We start from the raw sequence: 15,571 nt of genomic DNA on the forward strand, positions 1-15,571 counted from the left end.
TGTGTTTTGGGGCTGATTCTGGTACTACACAACACTATTTGTACACGAGGTATAAATAGCCAGTGCTGCTATTTATGTGGCAGAGAGAAACCATAACCTTTCCTTAAACCTAAATAATCATAAAAAACTGTAAAGACCAGGTACCACTGACATGTAATTTCACACTAATGTCACATGTTAGTCTCCCAGGGCAGGACTCAAATCCTGTCATTACAAGTTACTCTGTGAGTGTCACATTCAGGCATTCAACAGGTATTTAAAGTGCTGATACTGTATATCTGAAGGTGATAACAGATTTAATTGACTTTTTTTTTCCACAGCAGCCATTGATATGAAATGGTAGAGTAAACACAGGTGTTATCAATGATACTAATTAAGGTCCTGTTTCATTTCCAGGGAGTCAACATGCACCGTAACAGCAACCTGACTCTGTTTGACCCGACTGTAACAGAAACTTGATTAGTATAATCGGTACCACCTGTGTTTACCTCACTATGTCATGTCAAAATGACTGCTGTGAACAAAAAGTAGTCTTTTAACTGTAGAGCTTAGTCTAGTCTAATTTTTATTTATGTAACTTAATAACCTTAGTTATAATAAACAGTATTAGGTCAGTGTAAGTCGCTTAAACATTTTTTTCTTTTCACCCCAACATTTGCTCCGTTTGTGTTTCTCCTGCATGTTTAGTGTTTGTGTTGTGTTTGGTGGTTCATAACGGTTGTTACATGGCGTTAACTTAGCGACACCTAGTGTTCATGAGTGGGAAGTGCGAGGGCTTCAGTATTGATTTCACCTGAGTTTAAAATAGTGCTACAACTGCTGGCTCAAAAGCTGTAACCGCATTCAAGTAAAATATGTGCCCTCACAGTTTTTGTCCCTTCAGTTTGAGTTTGGGTGTTACCTTCTTTGAAGGAGGGTAACACCCAAAAACAGGACCTGAACCCACATGAAACCAGCCGGGGTTTCAATTTCTTCTCTGTCTTTTCCCGACATGCTCGCCAAGGTTTGGTCAGACTTTGAGCAGAGCCTTCGGGCCAAACTACGGTCGTTTAAGACATGGTGGCAGGTACAGTAACATTGTATATTTTGTTAAAAACTGTGGAAAACTGATGAATGTGCTTGCAGGCGGCGTTTTGGGGCAACTAACGTTTGGCCACGAACATTTAGAGCAGAAACCAGCTGCGTCCGACACTTTGTGCTTATGTTACTGACTAACTACAATGGATTGAAAAAAAAAAAAAGATGTATAAATTGGCAGAATTGTATGTAATGTTGGTTGCAGCCAGTCTGTGTGGTTAAATTTCAGATTTTTTCAGATTTCTTTTAAAAATATGTATTGAACATTTAAATAATTTAAAACGTGTTTTAGTTTTTAACACCATGAAGTGGTCTTATTTGGAGCAGCTATGGTCGTTGGGTACCTATTAAACTCATGTCAGACTTGTGACATTTTGACAAATTAAACAATGTAAACATTAGAACTTCAGATGAGAGATCAGACTTTAATTTTAACTCAAATGTTTTCACTTAAATTCAAACAGTATATTGATGTTTTTATTGTTAGGATTTGCATTTGTTTGTCTATTAGCTTTTTGTATAGATTTCAATCTGACTGATATTCTTTATACACAGTATAATGTACAGAATATATGATAGATACATAAACACATTTTATACAGTGATCCCTCAAAAGTGATAAACACTTGTGAAGACATACATCTAACAATAAATTAAACAAAATAAATATCAGGGTGTATTTTTAATCATTATAACTATTAAAAAACTAAACTAGATCAATGTATATGTATATATTAAATCAGAATTAAGAAAAAGGATCAAATGCTAAATATCTAAATAGGCTCATACTGGACAACATAGCTGTCATAGGCCAGTATTGGGCCGATAATATTAGTTGAACAATCAATCAAGTCTAATTCCAATATTTTAAAATTGGTGCAGTAACCAACAATTTAACCACAATTTACATTCACAAGCAGAATGTAATGCAAGAGCTTCACTTGTGTCTTGGAAGAGACTGAAAAACGGATGATAGCTGCAGATAGTGTGACTGACAGATTGTTGCCAACTGATGTGATTGGAGCAGGAAATGCATTTGTTTATTTCTTGTTACTGCTGTCTCCAGTCAGTTTACATGTAAATGTGCAGGTCACATTTGGTCAATATGGATCTCAGAACTAAAATTACACCTAACCTTTCACATCTGCAAATGAAAATCCCACAGGAACTTAGTTACTAAACGCTCACTCACACACACACACACACACACTCACACACACACACACACACACACACACACCCTCACAGTCAGGCTTGTGCTGTGGTTTCTGTGGTGAACGTCATGTAGCTCCCACAGGCAGCCAGTTAACTCAAACACCCGGAAAACAAGATGTGATGCATATGTGTTGTGCAAGACAGACACACATACAGACACACACCGACACGCAGAGGTTTAGTTAAGATAAGTGCTGTCATTGTGTGAGCTTTTAGAGCGACAGAGGACACTTACATAAAGTGTTTGGACTTGAATCAGGTATGAGTCTTCTGCTCTTCTTTCATTGTTCTCACTGAGGGACGGTCTTAGATTGAGTTTGTGGTGTGTGATTGAAAGCCAACAACTGTAGCAGGTCTTGAACTCAGGACCCTGTGACCACACAGCCACCTGTGCTTTCACATTTCCTGACATGAGGGCTGTTTTTTCTAGAGCAGCGCTCAGTCTGACAAGGTGTAATGTCAAGGTTATGATAAATAGACTCTGGGGCAGATGTTTCAGATCTCTAAAGAAGTGTAATAGGTGGTTTCTGTCAGATCATACACAAATTTTTGCTTTATTGTGTCATGAAAGGCTTTTCAACAGAGGCAGGTTGTTTGGTGTTGTGTGTCTGTGATATTCTATGTCTCTGTCAGGCAGCTTTGTAACTTTACGAATAAGGAACTTAAGTAGGCAGAGGAAGTTAGTCAATAATGGCAACTTGGATTTCTCAACATCTTTCATGTCACGGTTCATCCACTTTGATACATTTCAAAATGTCATGTTTTTTTTCCCCTCTGTGCTTCACACTGTTGCTAAAAAGCTATTTTTTGAGGTCTGGCACTACAAAGAAGCCCTTTAAGCTTCCATACTCTGAGGCAGTGTAGGTAGATATGTGTCATACACTGAACTGCTGACAGTGACCATTGTGACACTTAAACTGAGTCAGTGCTGCTCATCATGAAAATGAACTTTTCTTTTTTTAAACCTTTTTTTCTGATTCAGCTTCCGTTTCCGTATAAGTAAAGAAGGAGAAATACTGCTTTTTTCTGCTCACTTTCAATTTAAGTTTATGTTTTTTCTTCACTCGGCAAAAAAAAAAGGGGGGAAAAAAATCAAATTGAGCAACATTAACTGTGCTGTCTGCCCGTGACATCACTTCCTGTTGCTGGAGGCAAGCGAAGAACTGCAAATCTTCTGCCCATTCACCTGTGGGTATTGTCATATTGTCGACCTACGCCTCTGTGGACATTAAGGTGTACCTTTTGGTTTCTTTCATCAACAGGCTGCCTTCCCCTTATCTGTGCCCCCTTCTATGGCTGCCGATGACTACAACCCTGTAAGTGTTTCTTCCTTTTTTTGGTTTGTGTGCGTGTATCATTTAGTCAGGCAGAGGTTGTTTCTCTCTATAATGAAAATGGAAACCCTGCTCTCCATTTTAATGGTGGAACTACTTCTGCTTCTCCTATTTTATGATGACAAGGTTAAATATTTATAGCAACAGGGTTTGCTACTCCAGCGGGTTATTGTCTAGTTTGACTTCTTGCCGTGTTTGTAGTGAAATTAAAAAAGAGTTAGGAGGAAAAGACATCAAAGAGACAAAGATCAAGATGAGTGGAGCATGTTAGAAAGGAGGGGGTGTGTGTGTGTGTGTGTGTGTGTGTGTGTGTGTGTGAAATAAAGAGAGCGAAAAATGCATGTGACACTCTGTATGCGAAACAGGATGTTCCAGACAGCCTCTTCTTCTTCTTCTCTGGGGTCTGTGACTGTTAATGTGCACCTCCTCCTGCCTCTGACCTCTCCTCTTTCTGCTCTCCTCCTGAAGGTCTCCCTCCGACACAAATCCAAGAAGAAGACGCGAGGAGGTAAGCTGTCACCCTTGAGCTCTCATCATTTTGTCTCTGCGCATGCCCTCAACTGTAATTTAGACCCTCAGTGGGCGTGTGTGAAGTGGCAGGGCAATTAGTGTGTGCAGAGGGCTTTTAAGACAACGCACACTTACTTTCACTTCAGTTCTTCTTCTCTGTATCAGCGTCCTGGATTCTGAGAACTCTAGTTCAGAATTATTTTGTTAATTTTATTCCTGGCTGATTCATAACTTGAACAGGTAGGTGGATTGTGGCATTGCACTTTAGAGTTGACAGTGTGGCTTTGGTCTGTGCTATTTTTAGAGCTCGTTTGGTTATTGACCAGACTTGTTGGCCTATTTCCACTGGAATGGAAATGTTTTGCCTCTTTTGCCTGGATTTTAGATTTTGTGCAACTTCTCGCTTCCTCTAATGCTATGCTTGTGCTTAAACAGTGGCGATGCTTCTGTGTGTACAAAGGCATTTATGTGTTTTCTGTGCACAGGCAATGGTACGATGAGCAGGAGACGCATTTCAGTCAAAGAGCTGGGTCAGCCAGACCACCAGGGCTGGCTGTACAGGAAGAAAGAGAGCAAAGGCTTCCTGGGCATCAAATGGAAGAAATACTGGTTTGTGCTGAAGAAGACTTCTCTCTACTGGTACAACAACCAGCTGGTGAGTAAAACCTCTTAATATTTTTTATGTGTTTTTAAAACTCTTTTATAGATTCATTTATGGTGTGGACACATTCAACAGGTGTCTCAGCCATTCATATTAGATGGCTGCTCCAGCTCGTCGCTATTTGCAGTTGGGCTGGAAAATGTAGCTGAAAAATAAATCACAATAAAGTGTTTAATTTCAGTCTGTGGGGGCTGCAACTTATTTTCATTATCGATCGATTGGGTGATCATTTTCTCAATTAATCAATTAGTTGTTTGGTCCATAAATTGTCAGACAATGGTCAAAAATGTTGATAGGTGTTTCACAAAGCCCAAAATGTCCTCAAATGTCCTCTGCTTGACTTGATTTGACTTGACTCAAATATCTTGTTTTGTTCAAAACCCAAAGATATTCAGTCATAGAGGAATAAAAAAACAGAGCACATTTTAAAAAAATCACATTTAAATAACTCAACATGATTAATTGGTCATTAAAATAGTTGGTGATTAATTGATTAACAGGCTATTTGTTGCAGCTTTAGAGTTAATTATTTCTTTTTCTAGAAAAACAAGCTTTGTCATCTCGAGATAACGTGTTGTTGTTGTTGTTGTTGTTGTTGATGTTACTATGAGAAAACAAAAAGCATTTTCCTCTTATTACATATAATGTTTCAGGGGTCAGGAGTTGGACATAAAACATAAAAACCCCAAATCATTAATGCATTATCAAAATAGTTGGTCAGTACTTTAATAGTTGAGAAGTAATTGATTAATTGTTGTAGCTCTAGTCGATACTGATAAGTATTAATGACCTTTTTTAATAAAGACCAGGAGAAAAAAGATTTTAACCACTTTATTTATCAAGGGAGTCGGGTAACAGATTCAGTAGACTTAAAAAACAAAAATGATCTGTCCTTTTTCATCAACGATTTCCTCACCGTCTGCGTTCGGTTTCTTGCTCACTGTCTCTGTCGTTGTGTCACATGTCAGTGTTGCAACTGAACAACACATCTGTTGAGTGATTGCATGTTTGTGTGTTGCTTGAAGCATGTTCCGTTATCAAGAGATATGATAGGCTGTTCTTGAGCCAGGGTGTGTATTTGTTATGCGCTTTCATGGCAGCTTGCATTTAATGCTTTCAAGTGTAACTATTGAACAGTTTTCTTATTGCTACTGATGACGTGTCCTGGCACATGACCAGGTAGTACCCTATAATGAAAGAAAAACAAAAGAACAAAAATAAGGGGTGATGATGATGATGATGATGATGATGATGATGATGATGATGATGATGATGATGATGATGATAGGAGTGTAGTACAGTTTCATGTGTTCTGCTGGTTTTCCCTCAGGCCGTGACATGCTCTGACGTAATCTGTCTATCTCTATGGGGCCCTTTTAAAGAATAAGGCTGGGGGGGTCAACAAATCCCAGAAAAGACTAAAACCGACAGTGCTTTAGTTTAGTCTCTTAATACTTTGAAGCTTTCGAAAAATGTATGTGAATCTTAGTCATAAGCTGATTCATTCCTACAAAATCTAAAAATTTTTTTTTTTTAATTTCTGGATTTATTAAATGAAATTATAATTTGACATATCAAGAACACTTAACAGCGCTGTGAAGGTAGATTAACTTTATGAAATAACTTCACATAAATTAACTAAGTAAACAAAAATAAACAAATAAACTTTGCTGAAGATAATATAACCAGTCTACATAATTAAACAAACAAAAATAGAAAATTTCTTTAAGAAGTTTAGGGTGATGTGATATGAGGCCGTGGACGTTTGCATTGCAGTTTCGGGTTCAGTTTGTGAATTATAACAACCTTACTTCTGTTTGCTGTGATTTACAATGACATGTATTTAAAGCAGTCAAGTGTGGATTCATATAAATAGCCAAATTTTAACTGAAACTTTAAAAAATGGCTGATATGTCCATCAGAGGAAATCTTATTTCTCCTGTTCTACACTGTTATTTCTCCTATTCTATATTGAACGAAACAATGAAAGAAAATGTGGTTTTGGAAAATAAAAAATTAACTAACAATGTCCATTATATTGTAAATAAAAATCAGTGGAGTTGTTATGGTTGTGTATTTTAAGTACTGCAGTGTTGTAACATTCAGCAAAAAAACAAAACTGAAGCTCAAAATCCATCCATTGCTGTCAAATCTGATGTACTTTCAGTTCTAGTACTTCCTAAGAATTTTGTTTTTGCTGTCATTGTTTTTGCAAACATAGAAAAAAGCAAACGAAACAGAATCTTCCTACAGCATTAATCTGCGTTAATACACGACACATTTAACACGTATTGAGTCACTGATGCAGCGAGAGGCACCGGAGGCTGCAGATGAGTCATACTTGTTTCTGCCACAGATGTCTCCCTGCCAGCTAGTAGCTGCTGAGAAGTGTCACTGTGTTTCCTGAATCAGATGGAGTCAATAATAGCCCGTCACTCTCTGATATGGCCAAACGTAACTGAGGTTTTTGATTTACTGGCATGATGACTTCAGTTACATCTTTAGTATGTCACTGTCACATGACCTGAGAAAAATAGAAGTAGCTGACTGCAGCTGAGCAGCAGGTGTCATCGTCAGGAAGTGGTTTGACAACATAAGTTTGTTTTAATGCTCACTGTTGTTCAAACTTTGTGTGTTGCAGGCGGAGAAAGCCGAAGGCTACATTGACCTCACCAACTTTATGATTGACAGAGCCATAGAGTGCAAGAAGAAACAGTAAGCCTATAATTCAGTTTCTGATTCATTTCAGTCAAATAACTTTTCTAAGCCACCCACCACCACCAGTGGTTTGAACTACGTGCATATTTGTTGTGCGACCTCAGTGACAGAAAATGTGCCCACACACTAAGATAAGAAGTGTATAGCCTTGAAACTATATAAACACAGTTTAATAAATTCCAATAGAAACTTGTTTGCTCTCTGTTTTCATGCTGTTCCATTTGTGCTGATCTTGTGTTTACTTCTCTTGATGCAGTGCGTTCAAAGCGTGCCACCCACATGTCATGATGTTTTATTTTGCTGCTGAGAGCCACGAGGAAATGAACTTGTAAGTCACACAAAAGAACAACATTGTATGCTGTATTAGCTATGGTTGTTTTTTAAAACATGTTACTGAGCTGAAAATTCTTCTTTTTTTTTTTTCAGATGGCTGAATAAGCTTGGACTAGCCTCCATTCAGTATGAGCCAACAGATCGAAACCCTGCCGTCGGTAAGCAGCCATGACAGTTCGAAGTGTTTCCGCTACCTGCATGATTATGGCCAAAATGACATTCATAATTATTTTCGATCAATATTGAGATCACAGTTTTGTATTAAGATTGTTCATTGATTTTTGGGGACAAAAGTTTTTTCTTGCGCTTTCATATTTAAATAAAGATTACTGTCTTCACTTCCATTTTGTGCGACATTCCTGCTAATGTACAAATCTATGCATCAAAATGAGACTCAATCACAGTGCATCTCCTAGAAGCAAAATAAAATTGTACCAAATCTTTTATTCCAAAATGAAATCAGCAGAGCACTGCTCTCTCTTTCACATTCATACAATGATGTGCTGTACAGTGTTGCTGTTATTGATGTCTGAGTTGGCACTGGACAAGGATGGGGATTTGGTGATTTAAAATTAGTGACGTTATTCTTCTTGGCCTTCATGCTTTCAGCATACTGCAGTTTGTGGTGGATTTGGGTGGCTGAAAAAGTTAGTTGTGTTGCTTTGCAGTGGAGAGACAAGCCTCATGCACTCTTTGTAGATGTTTTGTTCTTGCTCAACTTCACCTACACTCAATCTGAAACATTCCCAAACAATGGATGATGATTTGCTCCAGACATCTGATATAAAATTTTCTCGTCTGCTCGCTGTTGTGTATTGCCCTTCTACTCTGGACAGCAGCTGCAACATCTAGAAAATTTTACACAGGCTGCTGGTGCAGGGAGGTTTAGAAAGAGCTTGATTTGACATGCAGCAGTTGTCTATGTGTAGAGCATGCATTTTAAATGTTAATATCCCCGTTCATTTAATTGTGGGAAGCCAACATCCTTAACATAATCAATATTTGACTAATTATGCAGCCCTACCTGTTGTCTTGACTGAAAGTCTTGATCATTTCAGGGCCAAAACCATCAAAATAATTTCCTCTGGAAGCTAGTTGTATGAATCATAATTTCTAACTGTGTGTTTGTGTGTGTGTCATGCAGAGTGTTACAGTGAAGCCAGTGACCATGAAGAAGCTGAAAGTACGGAGATTCCCCCTCCACCATACTCTGAACAAACCCTGCGGGACTCCATGGATGCATCTGGTCCACCTGGAAGCACACATCAGGTCAGTCATGTCTCTGACATGTCACAACCACACAGGAGGCTAATAATTGTAGTTACTACATGAAGTTGTTAGAGTATGTTTACTCTGGTCAAATGATTTCTTTCTTTCTAAATATAATGCAAGGACCATATTAAACTGAACTATACCTTTTTGGTAACTGACCGTGCTGTATTTGTCTTTCAGGGTACCCTTCCTCCCCCTTACTCTTCTGCAGTCCCCAGCGAAGCCAACGGTTCGCTGTCATCACCAGTCAGTACGATGACATCGCAAAGCTCTTCATCTTCGCTCGCCAAGCACCGGCAGTCCTGGTTGGACCTGGTCTCGCAGGCATCTCCTCCGACGGGGGAAACAGCTGTGGTGTGCTCAGTTCAGGTACACTCGCATCAAACTCCTCCAGAGGAGGCGGAAGAAGAGGATGGCGCCCGGGTGTTGGAGGGCTCATCTGGGCAGGGCTCTCCAGAAACAGGGTCCAATGGGGAAAGCCCTGCTGCTGAGGAGGAGGGGGTCGTATCTGGTGAACAAGAAGAAGGTGAGAATTTATTTTACTCCTTTAAAGGACCAGTGTGTAAGATTTGGTGGCATCTAGCAGTGAGCTTGCAGATTACAGACGGAGAACCTGTGGTGGCTGTGAAACTCATGAAAACATAGAAGTCTGTATCTAGAGCCAGTGTTTGGTTTGTCCATTCTGGACTACTGTAGAAACATGGCAGTTCAACATGGCAATTTCCGTGGAAGAGAAACTGAACCTTCTATGTAAGATACATTTTTAGGTCAGATGGTTCTGCTTTTGAGCGAAATTTAATTTTAAGTAAATTTCTTCTATATCATTTCAATTCTTAGGAAACATGCTAGCAGAGAAAAGTTTCCTGTTTCTCTCAGCTTTGATGTTTAAAGGAAGATGTCTTAGATGACATATTTACATTCTTTCATTCAGATTTCTTAACATGTTTTGTACCTTTTCTCCTTTGTTTGTGACCTTGTTTCATTAAGCAGTGTTGATTTTTTTTTTTTTATCTGTGTATCATTTTAATTTGCTGATACTAGTGCATTTTACTATCTCTGTGATGTGAGGGAACCTTTTGTCCCTGCAGAACATGCAGTTGGTCAATGTCAATCTTTGTGACGTGTATGGTGATGATAACATACCTTATCTCATTGCAGAGGTCCATACAAACAGCTCAGATGAGATGGAGAAGCTGTATATTCATCTAAAAGAGGCCAGCCTGTCACCAATAGGAGATCGTAAACCATCCACGAAAAGGGAATTCAGGGCCTCCTTTGTAAAACGCTGTAAAAACCAGACTATGAACGATAGACTGCACCTCGTTAGGACTCTCAACAGCACATTGAAGGTACATTTCCGGTTTGATAGTCTGTTTTTCCACTTTTGATTTTAAAAACCCTTATTCCACAAAAGTTGGGACATGTATGTAAATATGTGTATGTTTGCATATACTTATTATACAGTACTACAGACACTGAATTTAATGCTGGACAAAGACAAGATATTTAATGTTTAAACTTTATTGTTTTTTTGTGAATATACACTCATGCTTAATGTGATGTTCCAAAAAAGTTGGGACAGGTGTATGTTTATCACTGTGTTATGCCAACTCTTCACTTAACAACTCCCAGTAAGCTTTTGGAAACTGAGGACACTAATGTTGAAAGTTTTGAAAGCAAAGTTCTTTCCCATTCCTCCTTTATGTACAGCGTGAGGTGTTCAAGGGTCCAGGATCTCTCTTGTCATATTTTGCTCTTAATAATGCACCACACAGTTTCAGTGGGAGACATGTCTGGACTGCGGATGAGCCAATCTAGTAGCCGCATTCTTTTACTACAAAGCCACAGTGTTGAAACACGAGTATTCCTTGTCACTGTCTTGTTGAAATAAGCAGGAACGTCTCTGAAAATTATATTGTCTGGATGGCAGCATGTTGCTCCAAAACCTGTATGCACCTTTCAGCATTAATTGAGCCTTTGCAAATGTGCAAGTTACCTATGATGCCCTGGGCACAAACACAACCCCAAACAATACAGATGCTGGTTTTTCCAGCATTGTGTTGGTAACAATCTGATCGGTCCTTTTTCTCTTTAGCCCAGAGGAGATGACGTCTATGAAATGTGGACCCATCAGACCGCAGCACTCTTTTCCACTTTGTATCAGTACATCTCAGATGAGCTCGGGGTCGGAGAAGTCTGTGATGTTTCTGAATGTTGTTGATATATGGATTTGCTTGTCACGGTAGAGGCTTAACCTGCATTTTTAGATGCAGAAGCACTGAAAATGGTTTTCAGAATGTAGTAATATCCTTAATACAATCACGTTTTTCATTGCAGTGTCATCTGAGTCACAGGCATTCAATGTTGGTTTTCAGCCTTGCTCCTTATGTGCAGAGATTTCTCTAGATTCCCTGAATCTTGTAATGATATTGTTGGTGAAATCCCTAAATTTTTGCAATTGTGTGTTTAGAAATGGTCTTAAACCATTGGACTATCTGCCCATACTGTTTTTCACAAAATGGCCTTCGCCCCATCCTTGCTTGTGAATGACTGAGCCTTTTGAGGAATGTCCCTTGAATACCCTGTCATGATACTGTCACCTGTCAGTCTTCTGTTGCCCCTGTCCCAACTCTGGAAAAATGCTGCGGGCATCAAATTCAGAATGAGTGTATTTTTACAAACAAAATAAAGTTCATCAGTGTGAACACTGACTATCTTGTGTTTGGACTGCATTTGATTGAATTTAGGTATTTGGAAATCATTGTATTAAGTGTTTTGTTGTTGTTGTTTTGTTGTTTTTTACACAGCATGTCAACTTTTTAAAATTGGTATTCACACATTGTACAGTGCAGTATTTGATGTTTCCCATTTTCTTCACTCTCTTCTTTTCTTGAACAGTCAAAAGAGGCAGACCTACAGGCAATAGAGCAGGTGCTGTCGGACCCGGAGCTTACCTCAGACAAGTTCAGAGAGTGGAAGGAGGCCAATGCACCCTTAATGCAAGAGATCTGTGTGAAACAGGACCAGCAGGTGGCATCAGAGGACACAAAAGCCGCAGCATCAGTCATTGCTGCACCAGTGGTTGAGACCAGTTTATAAAGACTCCTCATGACCGGTTTTATTGTGTCCAGAACTCACATACTGTGGATACACACAGACACACACACACTGCTGTTTTCAATTGAGAGTACTGTTTCATATCAGCGGACTTTACATACTTTTAAGTAACTGGATAAATGAAGAAGAGTGTTTTTAGTTCCTAAATGGAGATGGAGCAAATATTATATGATTAGCAGATCACATTAAAAAGTGAAACATGTCTTAGTATTACTTTTACTGGTTGATTTGTAAGATTAGCTCATTTTACAGATGGTTGTTTTCATGTTGTAATTCTGTGAACCTATGCATAAGTTGTTTTAATATTTGGAATGATGGAACACATTGAAATAATGGACCCATTGTTCTCTGCATGGAAACACTTGTTTTACAGTATGTTTTATATATTTTGGTTTCATTAGTAGTGAAGCAATTTTTTTTTTTTTTTTTTTTAGTCAATTATTGGTGCCATGCACCATCACTGCTTGTTACACGTTTTACTGCAGCTGTTTTGAGTGATTGATGTGTATTGTTCATCGTAGAAATGACATCATCATACTCATCATGAAGACTTTCCAGACTCATCATTTTCATCGGAAAAGACTGTTTTACTAAACCAAAACAAAACTATTTTTAAAGAATTCCAACCTCAATGTGATAAAGACTTAAAAACTAATATCAGTGTATTCAGTTAGTTGAACTAAAGGCAGCATGTAGCAGTATTCACTTACATTTAAACACAGGCTGCATAGTGGATTATTCTCAGGAAACAGTCATTGTTTTTTAACAGTCTAGCACACCTAGAAAATAAACAGATAAACACATTGTGAGGTCATTCATATACAGATGTCAGGCATTATGTGACTGTGCCTTTAACATTGTGACAACACCTAGACTACTGGTAAGGGCGCAAAGATGCTTTTTTTTTTCCTGAATGTTGTTTCATCTGTTGTGCGTGTTAAATATTAACTGTAAATAGTTGTACATGGATGAGTGACTTGAATGCTTGATTTCAACTCAGTGTGCGTGTTTGTATACAGGGAAATAAAGTATTGTCACAAGAGTGAAGAGTTGCCACTGTGACTTTATTTTGATTTCTGTGGTCAGTATAAGCCACTGACAGCCGAAACCAACCATATGTGTCCAGTCCTTTGATCATCTATATATATATGAAAAAAATAAAAAATAACAATAATAAAAATAAAGAAATATTTCTTCAAATGAGGGAGAGGTTAATGTAGCCCATCCATTGATTGTGTCTGTTGTTAAGCCCAGACACATGCATTTTATTTAAAATTTTTAACTCTTGTTGTTTAAAAATAGTGAACTGGAGTCAAATTAACTGGAAAAAACATTAAATGCGACATTGTGTTTGTTAAAACAAGAAACTACCTTTAATCTGGGAATACAAAGATGCATTGTTTTTTCCTACACTTTTGTACAGAACGTCTGATGTCTGGCCACCAGCACTGGCCTTTTTTCAAACCTGTTCTTTTAAGAAAATAATTGAATAAGCCTACCATAAACCTTGTGTTGTACAGCGCCCGCTATGATGTAATGTATATACTTTGATATAAAAACTACCCAGGGCACCATTTGGTATAGCTTGTGATGTACCTAAATTGCCGCTAGGGGTCGCCGGTCTCTGCAGATTTCCCATTGGGGTTATGCGCCATATTGGCAGTCAGTCTCCTCCATCTCACCAAACGACGGGCATGCATGTCTCAAACCGGTTATTGAGGAGATATCTGTAAATATTTACAGTCGCCTACGAGCCGAAATACAACACTATGGAGGCCGTCAAAGCATTTAACAATGAGGTTTGTTTGAGTCCATTGCAACATTATTAACGCACTGAGAGCAGAACATGTTGTCTAATTCACAATTGCGGCAGCTAGCTAGTGTGGTAATGTTAGCATCAAGTAGCAGAAAAGGAGAGGGGGACGGTAGTCTCACACAAGGCCGCTGTCTGTGCACAACAAAACAACGATAACGTTAAATTATTCAGTTTCAGATTCATGCTAACTGTGCAGACTATAGGTCTGAACGGAATGTGTTTCTTAACACACGCCGTGTTAGGTTATCAGTATATGAACAATATTTTTTCCACAGACATGGCGCTAACGTGAACTAGCTAGCTAGCTACAAGTTAGCAAACCGCCTCAGCTGCGTGATAACTTGGTTAGCTAGCTAGCTAACTAACGTTAATGTGAACGTGGGTAAAATACGTTAATTCACAGCCACTTTGCCAGACAATTATTGCCATGTAAATACGATTTAATTAGAGTTATTTTACTGGTGTACAGTTTTATAGAATATAAATGACTTGAGGTAGATTAATAAATTTAGACAGCTAGGTTAACCGTTAGCTATTAGCGTAACCATTTGTCTGCATTGACACTAAACACTGTTTGTGCTTTTGGCTCGATCATTGTCAATGCTCACCCCCTTAACCAATTATAATTAAAACCTAATGCGAATCTGATTCCACAGTTGACAACAATACAACTTGAGTGGTTGTTTTGTTTTAATGTTAGTATAGAAAAATAACCTGAGTCAGAGGCAGCCACACTAACCGTACATCGTCTCATTATGAAATTGGTGGCTCTCTGACCGCTAACATACCCAAAATTAAGTTCTTGCAAACGGTGACGAAAGCTTGTCATGTGATGATGCTTTGGACTGCAGTTTGTTCATATAGTCTATGATGAATATGGTTTTATAAAGCTATTTTTAGTAATTGCATTCTATGACTAAATATGTTCTCTGTTCTTTCATTTCATTTTTCAGTTGTACTCATTGAATGAGTACAAGCCGCCCATCTCCAAGGCCAAGATGACCCAGATCACCAAGTCTGGAATCAAGGCTATAAAAGTAAGTATGTAGTGTTAAAGGATGAGGCAGGTAACTGGGAATAAACAAATGAAAGGCAAATGCCCCCCAGTTTTTTTTTTTTTTTTTTTTTTTTTTTTTTAAATAATCAATATAACCATTCAGCTATAAACAGGGTTTTTGCAGGTTTTTGTTATGTATAAACCCATGTAAAAGTACTGTTGACAGTTAGGTCCACAGACATCTTTGAATATGTAATGGGTTACAAGTTAAGACCCTAGCACATTAATGGCATGAGTCAATTTAAGTTTTTAGATGGATAAATGAGAAGACGGCAAGCAAAATGTGGGACTGATACTGTCCTATCTCCTAAAAAAAAATACACGTCTGATTTGGCCACAAATTCACTTGATTTACGGATAACAGATTTTTCAACATCTAAATACTATGTTATTAAAAATAATAATAATACTTATTATTGTTATTGTTATTTGTGTTTCATGAAATCCAAAAGACTAACCTC

General features: G+C 38.3%; 2 protein-coding genes across 6 annotated transcripts in view; both read left to right on the forward strand.

Annotated features, from left to right (window-relative positions):
• Positions 1-12,464, forward strand: part of LOC146310542 (connector enhancer of kinase suppressor of ras 3-like) — a 62,137-nt gene extending 49,673 nt beyond the window's left edge. The window contains exons 1-11 of one of the 2 annotated variants that reach the window (XM_084742750.1): positions 969-1,066; positions 3,555-3,608; positions 4,095-4,134; positions 4,622-4,791; positions 7,439-7,512; positions 7,772-7,843; positions 7,942-8,006; positions 8,993-9,117; positions 9,301-9,646; positions 10,279-10,469; positions 12,019-12,464. In XM_084742750.1, the coding sequence (XP_084598876.1) occupies positions 992-1,066; positions 3,555-3,608; positions 4,095-4,134; positions 4,622-4,791; positions 7,439-7,512; positions 7,772-7,843; positions 7,942-8,006; positions 8,993-9,117; positions 9,301-9,646; positions 10,279-10,469; positions 12,019-12,219 (1,413 nt within the window). In that variant the 5' untranslated portion in view covers positions 969-991 and the 3' untranslated portion in view covers positions 12,220-12,464. Of the gene's footprint in view, positions 1-968; positions 1,067-3,554; positions 3,609-4,094; positions 4,135-4,621; positions 4,792-7,438; positions 7,513-7,771; positions 7,844-7,941; positions 8,007-8,992; positions 9,118-9,300; positions 9,647-10,278; positions 10,470-12,018 lie in introns of those variants that run through there. The other variant, XM_084742749.1, reaches the window with a different exon arrangement.
• A 1,413-nt stretch (positions 12,465-13,877) lies between these two features.
• The window catches only part of scaf8 (SR-related CTD-associated factor 8), a 31,115-nt gene continuing 29,421 nt past the window's right edge, over positions 13,878-15,571 (forward strand). For 2 of the 4 annotated variants that reach the window (XM_084742745.1, XM_084742746.1), the window contains exons 1-2: positions 13,878-14,036; positions 15,007-15,090. In XM_084742745.1, coding sequence (XP_084598871.1) covers positions 14,007-14,036; positions 15,007-15,090 — 114 coding nt within the window. In that variant the 5' untranslated portion in view covers positions 13,878-14,006. Of the gene's footprint in view, positions 14,037-15,006; positions 15,091-15,571 lie in introns of those variants that run through there. The other 2 variants (XM_084742747.1, XM_084742748.1) reach the window with 2 other exon arrangements.

Source organism: Lutjanus erythropterus, chromosome 18, assembly GCF_056507025.1.
Source record: "Lutjanus erythropterus isolate fLutEry1 chromosome 18, fLutEry1.hap2, whole genome shotgun sequence".
Lineage (NCBI taxonomy): Eukaryota > Metazoa > Chordata > Actinopteri > Lutjaniformes > Lutjanidae > Lutjanus > Lutjanus erythropterus.